The 18004-nt window shown below is 37.2% G+C and overlaps 1 protein-coding gene across 1 annotated transcript in view; it reads right to left on the minus strand.

Annotated features, from left to right (window-relative positions):
• Positions 1 to 5275: 5275 nt before the first annotated feature.
• Positions 5276 to 18004, minus strand: part of LOC124160165 (5-phosphohydroxy-L-lysine phospho-lyase-like) — a 33450-nt gene continuing 20721 nt past the window's right edge. The window contains exons 9-11 of the mRNA XM_046535923.1: positions 14498 to 14645; positions 12618 to 12812; positions 5276 to 6077 (exon numbers count right to left, since the gene is read on the minus strand). Of these exons, the coding sequence (XP_046391879.1) occupies positions 6045 to 6077; positions 12618 to 12812; positions 14498 to 14645 (376 nt within the window). The 3' untranslated portion in view covers positions 5276 to 6044. The remainder of the gene's footprint in view (positions 6078 to 12617; positions 12813 to 14497; positions 14646 to 18004) is intronic.

The raw sequence follows: 18004 nt of genomic DNA on the forward strand, positions 1-18004 counted from the left end.
CAATGGTCAATTTTATCCTCATTTGAAAAAGGCCAGATAGGCGCCCATGCTATGCCACTCCACGTGACGTCACAGAGACCTTTTCTCTATACGAGTAATAGGAGTTTTACATCGTCTGAGATTACCAATGTATGCATGAGACACAGAGCTCAGGGAAACATGTCTTAATAATCACATATTAAAATTGGCTAAGGTTGGAAAGTTTTCTTCGTTTAACAGGGTATTAATAATTCTTATTTAAGCCAAGCACTACCAGCTAGCTGGGTACTCAGCTACCTGCTAGCATCCTGCGTCGTATCTCGCTCAAAGCCTCGCCCCAAGTTCACCTCACTTGCGGCAGCGGGTACCAGAACGACGTCACACGGAGTTTTCCCAGCATTCATACTTAGCCGTCGCGTTTTCGCGCGCTTGAAATTTTTAACTTTTCGTTTAATCGTGAAAAATATATATCGTCATTCGAAAATCTAAAAGTGTGAAATTCGTACTTCAGGAGTAATAATCTTTCGATTTAGGCAATAAAAAAATAATAGGAAGCCACCCTACTCGGGTATCACCTAGTGAACTAAGTAGACTGCACTGGAGGTTCAACTTCATTCTTACTGTGCCTTATTACGGAACTTTTAGCTCATCGTGAGGTCCTTCAATGCCGTAAGTCGGTAGAGACGTACGTCTTGGATGGCTGCCGAAATGCAACCGGAGAAAAAAATGGCATCAAAGAGACACGACATTTTGATATTTTGATGAGCGATGGAAAACGAATTTACCAGTTTTCATGACTTTCACACGAAGTAAATGCGGTCGGAAAACTTTGATAGAGATGAAAACAGTACCCACTACGGATTTACAAGAGGCAGGAAAAAAATCAATAAGTATCACTCGAGTCAGGGGCGCAGCTAGGAATTAAGACTGGGGAGGGGGGGGGGGGTTTCGGTGCAACTAATATCGGGGTGTGTGGGGTATGGAATACCCACCAGGATAAGCGGTAGGTGCGAGATTAATAAATTGCGGAATTTTAAGATTAATGGTCCAAAATGGCGAGTTTTACGGCTTTCTGAGGGATATTTTATTAACCCTTACACTATTCTATAAGTAAAATCAATCCGATCAAGTAAAATGGATTAAACTTAAAAATTTCTCTGAGCTCTGGGGGGGGGGGGTGGTTATCCCCCAAACCCCTCCCCTCGCTGCGCCACTGACTCGAGTAGTATAATGATACGACAGAGCCTACGCCAGTTGAAGTCACCTGGGAAATATTCGGTATCATTTCTTTTTCCATGATTTTTACCACAGACTTCCTGGAAAAAAACTTTAATGGATAGCACGTACAAGAAACTACATGTCAGCCACTTCTCTATTTACACAACTCAAATCCGTTGCTAACGTCCTCTCGCGCATCGTGCATTTCATCCGCTAATATTAATACAATTTGGGCTTACGCTCCTTGAGTTTTACTCCGGCTCTGATAGCTCAGTCGCATCCGCTTCCGTACTCTTCGGCTCTTGATGCTATGAAGGCAAAAGATTCAAGTTGCTTCATGAGCCAAGCTTCCAAGTTTTTGACATAAACTATGTAGAAGACTCAAGAAAAATTTAACACTGAATTTTTGAAACGAGTTAAGTTATCTCTGCATTCAAACCTACACAAGTTATTTTGAAATAAACGTAGCCTCCGAGGCAATCCGTATTTGAAAATTTTCACGCCACATAAAGAAACTTAGTAGCGGTAGAGTCGGAAAATAAGCAAAAGCAATAAGAAAATAAACAAAACGCGTATTCAAGGGAAAGCTATTACATCAAATGTAATAGGCACTTCGCCCACCTAATTTACATAAGCGTAGAAAGAACCAACCGAGAGTCAATCGACAAAATATGACATTAACTTTGTCTTAGTTGATTGCATTAGGGTTAAAAACTAGAGTGCTAAATTCAAGCATAACTTAAGGACACAGGCGTGTTCATACGAACAGAGAGTTGGCTTACGGATGATATAAGTGGCAACAAAGTTTTTCCCCCAGGAAGTAAAATCTGCAGATACGATCAACGCGATAGGACAGATGGTGAAGTTTTTATATGAGTTAAATCACATTTACCAGCACCGCCCATGAAATAACTGACAGTGAAATAAAAACCGTAAGGTGTACAATTTAACAACGAAAAAAGGTGCATACTTGACTGCTCTCTTATAGAACAAACCCCGAAGTTGATATTATCTAACAATTATAAAATCAAATATCTGCACTTACTCGGAGAGACTGTAAACGTGTAATCATTATTGGAGGAGATTTTAATCTCCCATCTATAAATTGGGAATCTTACATTGTAAAACAGAATTCAAGGAAAAGAGAAATCAGCAATATCTTACTAAACGCTCTTGCAAATCAGTCACTTCCACGGATAGGAGTACTTCCATTCCACAAACGGTAGCTTTCTGGCGAAAAGGTTCTCAATTTAGTTATCAGATCCCACAGGTATTGTCTAATGTGGAAGCTCCGGTGAAAGAGCTAGCAGAAGCTACTTGTAGCTTATTTGGCTCTAATCCATATTCTCAAACTGGCCACGAAGCTTCAAACTAGCTACAACGGTAGTTTCACGAAGCGCGCCCTCGGGACACGGCACTTCAGCTAGCCACCATCTAAAGGGGAGTCCATTAATTACGTGAGGTGATTTTTGGACATTTTTGGACTTTGGACTAAGCCAGTGGCGCCGCGAGGGGGGGTTTTGGGGGATAAAACCCCCCCAGAGCTCAGAGAAATTTTTAAGTTGAATATATTTTACTTAATTGGATTAATATTGCTCATAGAATACTGTGAGGATTAACAAAATATCCCTCAGAAGGCCGTAAAACTGAACATTTTGAACCATTTATCTTAATTTTTTTCTGGCGGAGGGCCCCCTCACCTCCCGCTTACCCTGGCGGGTATACCACACCCCCAGGCACCCCAGTATTAGTAGTGCCTGAAACCCCCGCTAGCCTTAATTCCTAGCTGCGCCCCTGGACTAAGCTACCACGCTTCGAGTTACAGCATAGACCCCAAGCATTCAAACTTTGTGGCAGCACCGGTCTCTTGAAGTAGATGGCACTGATGTATCAAAACCTTTACACATTATCCTTATGGGTATGTCGCCCGCTTGGGTGAGAGGGAGAAAAGAGAAGCGATGACACCAAGGAGGTTGTGAATATCTGGAGGCGCTGTTTCCGAGTTTTTAGTTTAGTTTAGTTCCGAGTGGTCTAAGTTCCGCCATCTTGGTTGGACAATTTTTGGACTTTGCCTCCGAATGAAATTTTGAGGTAGCTAAGTTTTGTTTGAATGAAAATGAATTTCATTAAGTGAAAAATCTACCGTAATCATTGGGAATAGCATCCAGATTTTTCCCATCATTCGTGATACTTTTATTAATGTGTAAACACTGTGTCCATTAGCCACTTTATTGGTGGGAATATCCATGTAAATATGCTTTATTACTTTAATTGTTAGATTCCCGTTGACTATAATAAAATAAAATACCAGTGTAAGTGCAGGTAAATGACTAGCTACTCTTGTAAAATTTTATTTTCAGCTGAGCTGCTTGTAGAACGTAACTGTGGTGATTGATAATAATTTTTCTCTGGGAAAAGATGTTTGAGTCGTAACTTCGTGAAGTCTACCAATGAAGTAGGAAAAAAAGGTTTACATTGTGCGTTCCATTGTTTATTTTAATGTAGTGACGAGTTATGACCAAAAATTTCACCAAATAGTGAGCATTGGCCCTCATGGGATTGTCAATGTTCTGGTCAAAGTGGGCGTGGCTTGTCCTACCCAAGCACCCCCATTCCGGCCACACTTCGCTCTGCGCTCAAAACCAGTGGTGCACCCTCTAGATATTTATAACCTCCATGGATGAAACCCTAAGAAGACAGGAAAACTTAATTGGCCCCATCATGAGGCATGACGGCCTGGCGAAGACAATCGACGAAAAACAAGTGGATCAGAAGAAAAGCAAAAATATAAAAATTTTTAATGTACTTCTAATATGATAAAAATTAAAAAATTGATGCCAACAAAGGCAAAGAAGTGAATAAAGTATAAAACAATAAATAAATACCGGCTTGTATACGTTCAGGTTGATATCCCCAGCCAAGAATAAGAAAAAACGGAGGGATGAGAGAACTTTCAAAAAAAAAAGGTAAAAATAATACGACAGGTTATTAAGGATATACAAAGTACATATAGCAGTATTTTGATGAGTCGACCCACACCTATTACCCTTTGGTCCTCAAGGACAAAGTATAAAATAAATATTGAGAGGAAGAAGGCGTCAGCATTAATTTGCTCTCAGCACAGGATGCCAAGGGGACAACAAATTATTGCCTCATCCAACGGACAGAGCGCTCTACTTGAAGCACCCTCCGCTAAAACTGTGACTGGGCCCCACGAGTTCCTGATGCAACATGAGGGTAAAGAGTGTGGATTATGTTATCCCTGGAAAACAGTTGCTCCGTTGTAAAAAATTGAGTGAATTTTGGCTGGGATAGTTTAATGCCAACAAATGATATACTTTTTTTTTTTGCTTTGACAGCACATATTAGGTAATTTCTACTGAATTAATTCTTGTGCAACCTCTAATCGACCTGACCACAGAGTGCTAATGTAAATACCAGCGGGTACAAACCATTTCTGAGTGTACTTCAGCATGAAATGAACTTAAAATGCTCATAGTATAGTTCCTCCTGCTGGGAATGTCATTTTGAGACTAAATGAATTGAACCAGTTTTCATCTGTAAGGACAGTTTAAATCTTGACCATTGATTTCTTTCAGTTGAAAAATGAATAAAAAATAAAACCCAATAAGTATGAAAATCAAATTATAAAAAAATAGAAAATTTTTCAAGTATTTTTTTGCTACGTCTGCATTTTGGGAAAAGTAGCTACTTTCAGAAAAGATACCTAGGTATCTTTTCCACACAATGCTCAAGTGATAGCCATCATCCCCATTAACATTTGAAATCCTTTTACATATCGAGAGTGCCTCTCTGATCAGTCATGAATAATAAGCAGATGTCCTTGAAACAGCATAAGTCTCATCCAGGGGGATCTTGTGCTCCGGACCCGATATGACACAAACAGCAAAAGCTGAAGTCGGTCATTTTCTTGCCTTAGCACCCTTTTATGACCTATCAAATCACTGTAAAATTCCAAATTCATGTTTATTAAGCTGCATAGCAACATGTATCTCTTTTATTTAGCACAATAAAAAATGCCACATGAAGTCATTAAGAAATAAAAGTACAGAGAATGTATATATAAAAATAATTCATTTATTATACAAGCAATTTAATGCAGAGTTCCAATAGAGTGAAAACATTTTTTACAATCAACCTCAAGTTTGTTGCTCATATTGATAACAGTCCCTATTTGCCTAACTCACAACAATAATTTAATATTTCATTTTGTATATAATACAAGCCCATTAAGAGTAACAAACTTAGGATCATTGGCTTTTAAAACTAACGTGTAGTTAATGTCAAACCTGATAAAATGTTAAACATGATTCCCAGCCAGTCATAAGGAATATTTATCAATATCAACCAGTCATAAGGACGGTTTATCAATGATACTTCTTTGCATAAAACATGTCTCTAAAAGAGTTACAAATGGTAACATGCTATATTTAATGTTAAAACTTGGCGGAAAAATAGGCTTTACATATGCCTACTACACTACATATTTTAGGAAGGAGTAAAACCTATGATAATGAAATCGATGAATAGATTTCAAATTAGATGAAAGAAGAAAATAAATCAATGCATATCGATGAAGTATGTACATTTTTATGCATATCTAATCATAGTTAACAAATAATAGCAACAACATTCTTTGTACTGCCAAAGTGGCATTGTTTTAAATTAAAACATGAAATAAAAATGTATTCTTGTACTTTGAAAGAGAAAAACTGTACGACGATGCCACAAATTATTGTTCATCAATCCCAGAATACAATATCCCCTCTTCTGTTTGGAAGAATGGCACAAGTTGATTTCTCCAAAACACCAAATTGGAAGTTTTTTCATGTTTCTATAACGTTTCTAGATTGTGATGTCTGCAAAAACAAATTTACAGGCACATGGTTAGATTTGAAGATATACTCGGTAAACAACATACACTTCTATTATTAATAAAGTATACTAGGGCAACAACCTGCCATCAATACAAACTACTAGCTCAGCTACCTCCAAAACATCTCATTCAAATGACTGCTGAGGAACTCTCCAGAAAATTTAATGGCATGAATCTTACAAAAATTTACTCATTAAAGATGTGTACCAGGTTCCCTCATAAGTTATCATTATTATTCACATGTAGAGGGCCGTGGAATTCGCATGATGCAATATTGCAAAATAATGCGAAATCGGTAAATAAAAACAAAATTTTGCGTTTTTTGCGATTAAAGGTGAATTAGTGAAAAAATCACATCTAATGAGTTATAATCTATTAAAGCTTAATCCTTCATTGTTTAACACTGCCGACGTTCATTTGCTTTATCTCATTACGATTCCAAGGTCAATTGGCTTGTTTAATCTCGTGCATAACGCATCCACGTAATATCGTGCACTGTAGTGATTTCTCCACCAGAATTTGACGTTAAATTTTACTACTGAAGCATTTTTATAGGCTTATTTAGTGTAGAGAAACTTGACAATCCAAAAATTCTGGAAAGGCTCTCGAAGTACCTATACACATATACGGTAGTGGGTATTTGTCATTTGCCGATCGTATTCGCCACGACTACATACTTGAACCATTCATATACCTTAAACCAATATAACTTGAACCATTTCTTTCATTTAGTTTTATCAGAAATTTTGTACAGTCGAAATTGTGTTAAATGTTATGTCAAATGCTTAATAAAAGTATAAGTATTCATGAAACGTGTACCATAAAATAATAAAACTCCTATAAACATGGGAAAATTGTAGCATTATAATAACACTGCCAAGATTTTCTATAACACCAAAATCACATGGTTTTAAAACGAATTTTAGCAAAAAATAAAACCACTCTCATGGACCTCTACCCATATGTATAGCTACATATTGGTCCCCACAATGAGTACAAAATCCTATCTTGGCCCCTCAATGAGCACAGCAAGTTGCACTGGTGTTATCAACCTCTGCCGACAGAAAGCCCCATCACTGCCCCATCCCCCCTACAATGTGCTACCAGTGCACTACGTCCAGATACTCTGGGCAACAGCAGCATCATATGGGATTAGACTTGAAAGAAACTTAACACACTTGGCTAGAAACTTGACATCACAAGGCGGCAGGCTGAACTCCCCCTCTCCCTTGGTGGACTTTCCAAGGCTGCTCAATGACACTTCTACCCATGGAATGGTATTTCCATATCATTTTTTATACGGTTTCTTGGTTAGTTAACTTTTAGTTATGCCACTACTTTTTTATACATAAAGTCGTGCGGGTCTCAATGAGTAATCATCATCAGGTGTTAATTATTATATATGTATTTATTAGTGATGGGTCGATTCCAAAATTTTATCGATTCCGATCCCGATTCCGATTCTGACATTTCGATTCCGATTCTACCGATACCGATTCCATCGATTCTGATGCCATAGGCTCCAAGAAAAATATCACTTAATTCCAGGCAACAAGAAAACCACTTTAAAAAATATTACTCTGTGAAAGAGTCAGCTGACAAAGGCATCTTTCAAATAATTACTATGTAATTAAAATATAATAGCTAAATTTCAAAACAGAACATACCTGAGTACAGAAATTTTCATAGCTGTAATAAAGATTACATACTACGTTTATGAATCATGTAATATTTGGCCCTTTCAAATTCTCAAGCAGAAAAACCAATTATTCTACATGCTCAGCCAGCAGGTTTTGACGTCTCCATGTTACAGTATTACTGCCTGCAGAAAATTGCCTTTTGCTACACATGTGTGTTATTGGGCAAGTACTTTCCCACCAAAATTGCAAGATTTCGGAGACTTTGGAATTTTTATTAAAAATTATATCAACGATTTTTTGGATCTTGAATCTTCATGGAATTCAAGTGGTCGAAGCGAACAACTATAGAACTAAACTTTAGTTTGGTAGAGCCAAAAAAAATGCTATACTTCTCACGTCATTTAATCAACCTTAAAATCTCTTGCTTTTTTTGAGTTCAAGAAAGAAACGAAACGCTACAAATGAATATCACATCGGACGGACGCAGTAATAAAAAAGGCTAAAAGAGCCTTGTGGTGTGAAAACTCCCCCTTCCGCGCGACTCACCTCGGCGAAGGTGGAAAGGGAAAAAGGGTATCGGTTGTTGCCTTTCACGGAAATAGATCTTTTTTCTCTCTCTTAAGCATGCTGACTTAATCTCTTCACTTTACTTCAATACCCGAGGCATATTTCTTATGCGTGGGATGGTTCCAAAAAATATCCAATCCTTAGTATTTTCACTCGAGTAATGCGCTAAATGGTCAAGTCGATCTATACATAATCCTTTTTAACATCCTCAGTTTAGTGTTTTAAGTCAATGAAGACGATTATCTATGCTTTAAATGACGATTTTCAAGACTAATGTTTTAAAAAACTTGAAAAATCGGCCTCAGTTACCGAGCCTTAAAGTTCCGCAGCGTGTAGCTCAGCCTTGACGCGCGACTGAAAAATCGCTCTTATTTCCTTCGTCGCAAACTTTTTTTTCAAGATTTCTTATTAGTACTCTTTAGAAATCCCTACTTCATATTGTGGTTCAAATTTTCCGAGTTATATTTTTCGTAAACGAAAGATAATATCTACTTTATGTCAAATTTCACGTGAAAAACGGGTCGGCCATTTTCCGTTGTGAAACCCGACAGATGAGAGCCAAAATCTTCGAAAGTCATTGAAAGTATAGGCAAAGCACCAGATCAAAGGAATATTGCGTTTTATATTCCACAAAACTCACACCAACGCAAAACCACTTGGATAAATTCAAAGATTTTTTGAGGAAAAACGATATCTCGCGTGGCATTGAAAAATTGGTCATGCTTGGGCCTCTGTGCCTCACTAAAGGTTCGTATTTATGTGAAATGGCATATAAAGCAATATTTGGTAATGATTTATGAGTATTTACGCTGAGTTTCAAGTCTCTATCCCCAAAAAGGTCATTTTGGACTTTATTCCAGCTTTTTCCGATTTCAGACTAGTGTGCGCCGGGTAGGAAGACGATCGGCCGCTGCGGCTGGCGTAAAGGTATTCGGCGCCCACGTCGACCACTATAGTGTATTCGGCAAGCTGAAACTACCAGGCCAAGGCATTAGAATGACTTATCGGCTTTAAAAACTGCATTATTACATGAGTTTCATGATAGCGCTTCCTGTCGGCAGATTGCTGGACCTACTAGCCTCGAAAGCACTGTAACCTTAACTACTCGACTCGACATTCGTAATGCGACTCGAAACGCTCGAGTCGAGTACCTACTACTCGATCGACTTGAATTTTCGAGTACTCGCACATCCCAAGAAGATATGTGTTTTGTTATTACGATTACGTGGCGCGAAAATTCAAATGACTGTTGGAAACGCGGTCGTTCATTTTGTTGTTTGAAGTACTACTGGAATCGGAATCGATTTTTCGCCTTGGCAAGTACTCGTTTTCGATTCCGGTTCTTGGCCGAGAATCGAGGAATCGAATAATCGAGGAATCGAACCGACCCATCACTAGTATTTATCTTACTATTGTAACCTAGTTACCTAATGGAGGAAGAGATGAATTTTGAAACAGACACCAGAATAGGGGAAAAAGATGAGGAATGATATTCATTTATCCATGTCCTGGTTTTACTGGTTGTTGTCCAGGCTTCAAACTGCTCTCTAAAATCTAATTCGCGGCAATTGTATCATTATTTTAAAATACTCATTTTAAAATCACTCCCATGGCAGTTACATATTAATCGTTTAGCAAAATTACTTTTATCGTCTTTGTAATTTCTGTAAGCACTTAAATGTTCTTTCATCCTGACATCGAAGCTTCTGCATGTCTACCCCACGTAGACAACATTCTTCTCCATCCCTGAACACTTGTCCCACCTCCCACCCTTCTCCCTCCATACACCCTTCCCCACTCCTTACCCTCACCCTCTCTCACCAGTTTCCTAGAACAATTTCCAAGTAAATTTCAAGCCATCCTAACATCATAGCAGTAAGTGAAAATTCACAGCCAAAAGCATATAAGCTGCACCTGATTGATGGTGTTGGTTATTATTCTTTACCTTCCCCCTCAGTTACCTTTAAGATCACGTCCACTGGGTCTGATCCTAATCTATTACATTTCCCAGGGCATCGCATCACTGTTTTCAGTAAATCATGTCTTGTTACCACTTGTCGTATTTGGAATAAGATGCCAAATGAAGTTAAAAATTACATGCCTGTTAATACCTTTTAAATTCAAAGCACTGCAGGAACAGTGACTTTGTATGCAGTCACGCGCACGGGTGCCAAGTTAAATACACCAAAGGATGAAGTTCGCCAAGAAAAAATATTTGACTAACTGGGTTTCGAACCCAGATCTACCGATTGCCGGTAAGGCATGTTAACCAGTTCCACCACCAAGCCATTTTCTCAGAGCGAACTTCGGGATGGGTTTTACCGAACAAGATGTTGACGTCAGTGCTTTGAAATTCGTCGTTGCAGACCAGCGACAAAATAAGGGTTTTCACCCCGACAGTGGATTAGTAAGCACGACCCTCACCACATGTGCCACAGTGTGGACTTGTGACGCCAACATCTTGCTCGGTAGAACCCACCCCGAAGTTCGCTCTGAGAAAATGGCTTGATGGTGGAACTGGTTAACACGCCTGACCGGCAATCGGGAGATCCGGGTTCGAATCCTGGCTAAGTCAAATATATTTTCATGGCGAACTTCATACATTGGTGTATTCACCTTTTAAATTATTACATTTTGTGAAACCACATTAAATAATTCAAGCTAATATGGTTAAAATTTCACAAAAAAGATACCCTTAACTCGTATTTGCAGAACCAAGTAAATTTTATGCCATCATCACAGTTAGTGGCTATGGCCATGGCATGTTAACTGTACCCCACTGCTAAAAAATCAGGTAGAATGAAATTAATATTTAATTGAAAGGCACTGATCTATGTTCAACAAACTTTCCAATTTTCGTATGAAGATTTCCACAGCTTCTTTTTGCCAATGTTGGCGGTTGTTTTCGGGAATTGCTGCGTAGGTAACATTTTCTTACTCGACGTTTCACTCCTCCTACTGGGAGCGTTTTCAAGAGAATGGGAGGGAAACTGTTCTCGTCCCGAGCTTATTGAGGTTTCGTTAACCCATTGTTGACCCGATTTTGAATTTTCACAGAAGGCAATAGCCACATATGGAGAGGGTTCCTGGCCCAATCTAATGACCAACGGCTATCGCCTTCCGTAAAATTCAAAATCGGGTCAACAATGGGTTACAGGAACCTAGATAAGCTCGGGTCGAGATCGGTTTCCCTCCCATTCTCTGGAAAACGCTCCCAGTAGGAGGAGTGAAGCATCGAGTAAGAAAATGTTACCTACGCAGCAATTCCCAAAAACAACGACCAACATTAAACTTTCCAATTGATTTCATATCACATACACAAATGGAACTTTATTCAATTGCACAACTTTTTAAATTAACAATTCCCTATTCTAGTTTCCATTCAAATGGACAAATCAAACTTGGAAAAATTAAATTTATAGATCTCTAGCACACCTAGATAAATCTAGTGATACTTTTTTTCTCACATAACGAACATTTTGCATACCAAGCAAAAAATAATTCATTTGAGAATACATTTAGGAATTTCAATTTAACCTCAGTAACTTTACATTATTCAGTAAAACCTCTACGTAATGAACCTCTTTACATCATAAACCTTCTTACTTCAGAGCATCCCTACGGTCCCATCAGATTTACATGTAAATTTATAGGCAAACCTCTTTGTAGTGAACCTCTTTCTATCATAAAAACCTCCACTTATTATGCCACCCCCGAGACAACCTAACTACCTCCGCAAATCGTACCGAGACAACTAGAGAACATTAATGCAGCTGCGATTACGTACATGGAATGACATTTTCAACAATAAATGTTTCACGCTTATTTTTTATCTTATACACCTTTAATATGCTGTAATTTTCACGTTAACCATTAGTTATGGCAATTTTGTTATATATGAGAGCATTCCTAACAGTAAATAAGGAAAAAAGGTATCCAACTATACTAATAATTTTAAGTGACTGTTGAATTAAGAGAGCTCACATTGTTTTCTCTCGAATCATGGTAAAAATCACGATAGCGTTCGCTTGCTGCAATTATTAAATAATAAATACATGTTCACTAATGCAGCATGTTCGTTTAAACACATAAATATAATGGTTTTAAAGACAGTAGTGATTTTCATTTCCGAAGGATATGAAAAAATGGTGCCTATCACTGAAACCTCTCTATAGTGAACCTCCATACATCAAATTGCCCAAAATTTGTTCTCCTCCATTACGGTGTAAAGAGGTTTTACTGTAATACACAAAATCATGCATCAATTGCATAGTCCCCACAATTTAACAACAATCAGCTTCCCACAAAGAGCTCACCTTCTCAATCGATGATTTCCTTTTCTTGAGCTTCAATTCTTCCTCTGGATCATTTTCATTCCTGTTATCAATGTTTGACATCTCCATCACATTGTTGTGGCCATTGGCATTTGAAAGATCAGTCCCCTGAGTGCATGCGTTATTTTCTGACCCCTTTTCTTCAACGTGAGATGATTCCTTCCCCCTTGTTATGACCTGAATGAAAATGTAAGGATTCATCAAGCATTTACTCACACACCAATGGAAAGGGTTCATTGTAAATTACCAATGCCAATAAAATGGGCATCAATTGTAGCGATGTTGGATGGTTATTAACACACTAAATAAAGAAACAAAAAAGTATTTGCTGGGTTTTGGGAACCACAGTCAAAAAAATCTACCACATCTACCAATGAACAAAATGCTGGAAATTAAAATGTTAAGCAAATATTTGTTAGTCTATTTCTATGTGCAGTGTGAAAGAAATTTGGAAATGGCAGATTCAATGACAAATACACAATGTGTAAATTTCATGCAAAACACCAACTTTTTCCTGCCTTTCCACTCTAATTTTGAAAAGTAAAAAAATGTGACATGCTAAGGTTGCACAGAGCCTCAGTCATCTGCTGAGACTAGCTTGAGAAACTTGTGACTGAAAATGAAAAAGTATAAAATATGAAATGTGTGGTCACGTAATCATATATAAGACTCATTATCTTCCCGACATGAACCCAATGTTATCCAATCCTCTGGCTTATCCATGCACAGTCACAAATTCAACAGCAGTATCTCATTCACCAAAGCGAAAAACTGTGATTGATTCAAGGCACATATGTTTTTTCACTCCTTGGCAAAATCCCATCATTAGAATATGAACTAAAATTGGCTGTTACTACTGGCTGAGGGCGCATAATCAAGTCAGCTTTATATTCTAAGTTTAAGTTTCACTCAAAAACAATTATTTCACACTTAATTCTTTATCTTCTCTCATTCATAGTATTGTTTATTTCACGTACTTTTCACTCAGAATACTCTACTCCACATTTCATTTAAAATTTTCATTCTCATCATTGATTGTCACATAAATGTCTCAATGTGAGTTTCCTGGATGATTCACATAAAATTTTCAGAAGGCAAAAGGCCTTTCACAGATATCATAAACATATCACACACTTTCTGCACATTATTCCCACAGAATGGAATTTCACAGGCATTTCACGAATTTATCCCATAATAGTTTCACATAAAAACTCTCTTATTAGGTTTTCAAAGTCAGGGTATTTACGATGCAGCTATTGAAGTTTAATGGAAAATTATGAATGTATGTACTTATGAATATATATAACTTTTACCAAATGGAGCTTAATATAGTTAAATATAGACTCTTCAATCATGGCATACATGCATTCTGAGGTGAAAGCAAGGGATTTGAATTTAAAACTACATTGATACTAAAAATACCATTTTAAATATATTAAACAGAGAAAAATATAACACATGACAAAATCTATAAATCATAACCTTTTTTAAGGACGACTTCATGATGAAAAATATTGATTGGGATTGAGAATAAGGCACCCATGTAAACTTCATTCTAGAACCTTTTTATTCAAAGAAATATTTAAGCATCAGAATCATATGCTTGACCACCAACACTTTCATAGGCCTTAAGTTGATTGATCAAATATTCTCAACATGAGGAAATTCATATAAGCACAATTATCATGATTTGCTCTGCTACGTCATATTAAAAATAAGCAACCTCACAATTTCCATGGTTTACCATAAAATGTCAAAAAGACTTTCTAGACTAAATATTGGCAACAAGTATATTAAATAATGTTCTATCAATGAATGGAAGGATAATTTATTTTAACACTAAAAGTATCAACCTTACGTACCCCTGACTCCTCTATTTCGTTTAGAATTTCATCCAGCAACTTCACAAAACGGTCAGCATTTTCTTCCGAAAATACCATGGGAGGCTTAAGCTTCAAAACATTTCTATCAGGTCCATCTGAGCTGATTAGGATATGCTCCTCTTTCATTCTGAATTTCATTTCAATAATCAAGATAAAAACAAGTACATAATTAGCAGTGATGAATATCAATACATATATACAAAATATGAAGGTGAGGGCAGGCATTCATAAGGGTGAGACATATATATAAAGAAGAAACAATGTGTGAACCATAGACACGTAAATTTAATGCCAACAATTAACTCATATCCACATATATATATAATAAAGAGGATGTCTGTTCATCTGTTCACTATGCATTTCCATACGGCTGCATGGATTGCAACCAAAGTTAGCAGATAGGTGCATCTCATGATGCCAAAGCTTGCGGTGCTACTTCTGACTGTGTCTCACGCATCCTTTGCATCATTTTCTTATTACCATGATAAAAAGAAGAACACAATGGTAATTTCCACACTTTTAATGTCACAACTCAGCAACTGACCATGGTTTCAACATGTGTCATTTTCAAGGTGAAAAATCCAGTACTCTCTCGGTATATATACCCAGGCCAAGGTGGGAGGTGGGGCCATATGGAATTAGGTGTGGGGGAGTTGGAGGGGAAATGGTTTTGGTGAACAAGTGAGTGAAGGACGAGAACAAACATCGAGTGGGTCGGAGTGAAGGTCAGGGTTTTGACGTCATGGGGATGCATTTTAACAAAGGAGAGTCATTACAAAATATAACATCACTACAAAGTCCATCCAGGCTATTGGCAATTTCAAATTTTTCCATAAATTCTAGTTTAAGCCCTTTGTCAATACAATGTAAAATATGTATGTCAAAATTGCTAAAATGGTTACAGAGGCATAAATGATTAGCGAAACAAGATTTCCCGCCATTGTATATAAAACTCCTTCTATGTTCCTTCACTCTGTCTTTGAACCTTCTTCCAGTCTGACCAACATAACAAATTTCACAATCGTCACATTTTAATTTATACACTCCACTTCTGTCCATTCGATCGTATTTGTCCTTAGAATTAAATAAAATCTAGTCAAGTGTCAAAGGGTTATAAAATGATACATTGCAATTATTTTTGGGGAAGACATTCTGGAGTTTATAGGAAATGTTTCTAATGAACAGTAGTTTGACCCAGCGGGTGATTTTTGTCGGGATCATACACAGTGATGTCAGTAACTTTGTGGATCTTTTAGAGCGATAGCGTTTAAACACACGGAATTGAAGCCATTTCTTCCTATTATGGTTTTTATAATTTGGGGTTCTTTATTGAAGTTGTGGACTGTCATAGGAATATTCATTAGCCGGTAGATCATACACCTCAATGAAGCTAACTTATGTGTGTGGTGATGAGAAGAATCTACAGGAATAATAACATCAGTTGACGACTGTCATATATATACCGAGAGAGTACTGGATTTTTCACCTTGAAAATGACGTTGTGTTGAAACCATGGTCAGTTGCTGAGTTGTGACATTAAAAGTGTGGAAATTACCATTGTGTTCTTCTTTTTATCATGGATTTTAAGAAATTCCACAAAATTGAGCCGGATACGATTTTATACGTTCTTATTACCATTTGTTACGACACGTCACGCAACTTCTGTGGTTGGACATCCTGCAGAGTAGGCACACCGCTTGACACGATCTAAGGGGGGACACAACTCATAGGATTCCACACTTAAATATTAAGGTAGGTTAAGCGAGATAGTTCTGAAGTCATGTCAGCAATTGTATCTTAATAAAATTTACAAATAGAAACAGTTATTGAGGTTTTTGATACAATTTCATAACATTTTAAGGGGAAAATCTTTGTTTTAGTTGCTTACTTTTCTCGGTTATAAACAAACTTTACCTATTTTAAACTTTATCTTGACCTATTCCCGAGGGTATCAATGGTACATTTAGTAATAACATACTAAGTTTCCCTAATATTATTCGGCCTTAATCCTGACTTGGGGTACAGATTACTGGAATCTGAAATGTTAAAACGTAAAAATGTATTGATTACTACTCATATTAGAAAACCCTCTTTTATAAATCCCCTTGAATTAATTCTCTTTTTAAAGAATTAACCCCCTTAGTACAAACCTTTTCGCTGGAGTATACATTCCTAAGACGTCTTTGGCCTATGAATGGACAAATACACAATGATCAATGTTGTGGAGCGTGGTATGAGCTGATCCCATGCATGGTACATGGAAATCAATTTTCCATTGTTAGCTGCTACACATCGTCATACCTGCTTTGTTCCTTAACTTAAAATGTGCCATGTGACCACGAATTCCAAGTTTCAACTTTCCCACTTCCCTGGTTACCTACTATCCTTCACAAGCAATGACAGGTGCTCAGCTAGTCGCTAATAAATGACAATAATATCGGCCCACATGGGTTACAAAATACACAATGCCGTCTACATTTTCCATGCACTTGCTCTGAAGCCATATTCCATCCCACTTTAAGTTGCAAAACCCACTTTCAAGCTGACCTCGAAAATTTTACACCGTAATGAGACCAAGGTCAGACATAATAAATCACCATGTGGAAAAAGCAAAGTTTTTATTCCTTCATTACCTATGATAAAGGATTTCCATCAAGTCGCACCAATTATTATTATGAAAAAAATCATATTAAAAAATCATTAATAAAACAATTTTACAAGAAGGTTACCTTTGATACACAAGTCAATTATATTGTGAATGAGAAGTGATGAAAATTGGTTTGATATGTCTTTGAAATGTATTTCTAATACACATATATGCAAAAAATTGTCTACACTTCAATGCAGGTGACACTGGCTTGGGCCAATGCCACTCTACTTAAAAACTGGCACCAAGTGCACAAGGCTTGCAAGTTGTCAGATATAGCTGAGTGAAATTTTCTCTAGGACACAAAAGGCTTCGACAAAAGGCTTAGTATGAAATCATTGGAAAGTTTGTTGAACATAGATCAGTGCCTCTCAATTTAATATTAATTTCATTGAATTTCATTCTACCTGACTTGCTAAGCATAGGGTTACAGTTAACATGCCATAGGCACCGAAATTTCACAATCAAAATTAGGCTATAATTCCCTGGATAGACACGCACACCAATCCCTTTTCAATAAATAATGTATATCTTCTATCTATATGCTTTCGTTATGGTGTACTTCAGAGATATTTTATTTGCATTACTTGATAATATTTATTTCAATTTTCCACCTCATCGCTTAGGTGCATTTTGTTATTTTTTCTGAAATTTGGTAATACCAGTAGTAATAGAAGTTCCAAGGCTTGCTCACCCTCTCTCCCTCCACTCTCAACTGTCAAGAGAGTTAGGCATGATCTGGTATATTTATGAAGATTATATTAAACTTGCTGCTACTAATAAATCTTTTCTGCAATTTTCAAGCTCCACAATTACCATCACCAATGAACTTCAATGGA

The sequence above is a fragment of the Ischnura elegans genome, chromosome 6 (assembly GCF_921293095.1).
Source record: "Ischnura elegans chromosome 6, ioIscEleg1.1, whole genome shotgun sequence".
In the NCBI taxonomy this organism is placed as follows: Eukaryota; Metazoa; Arthropoda; class Insecta; order Odonata; family Coenagrionidae; genus Ischnura; species Ischnura elegans.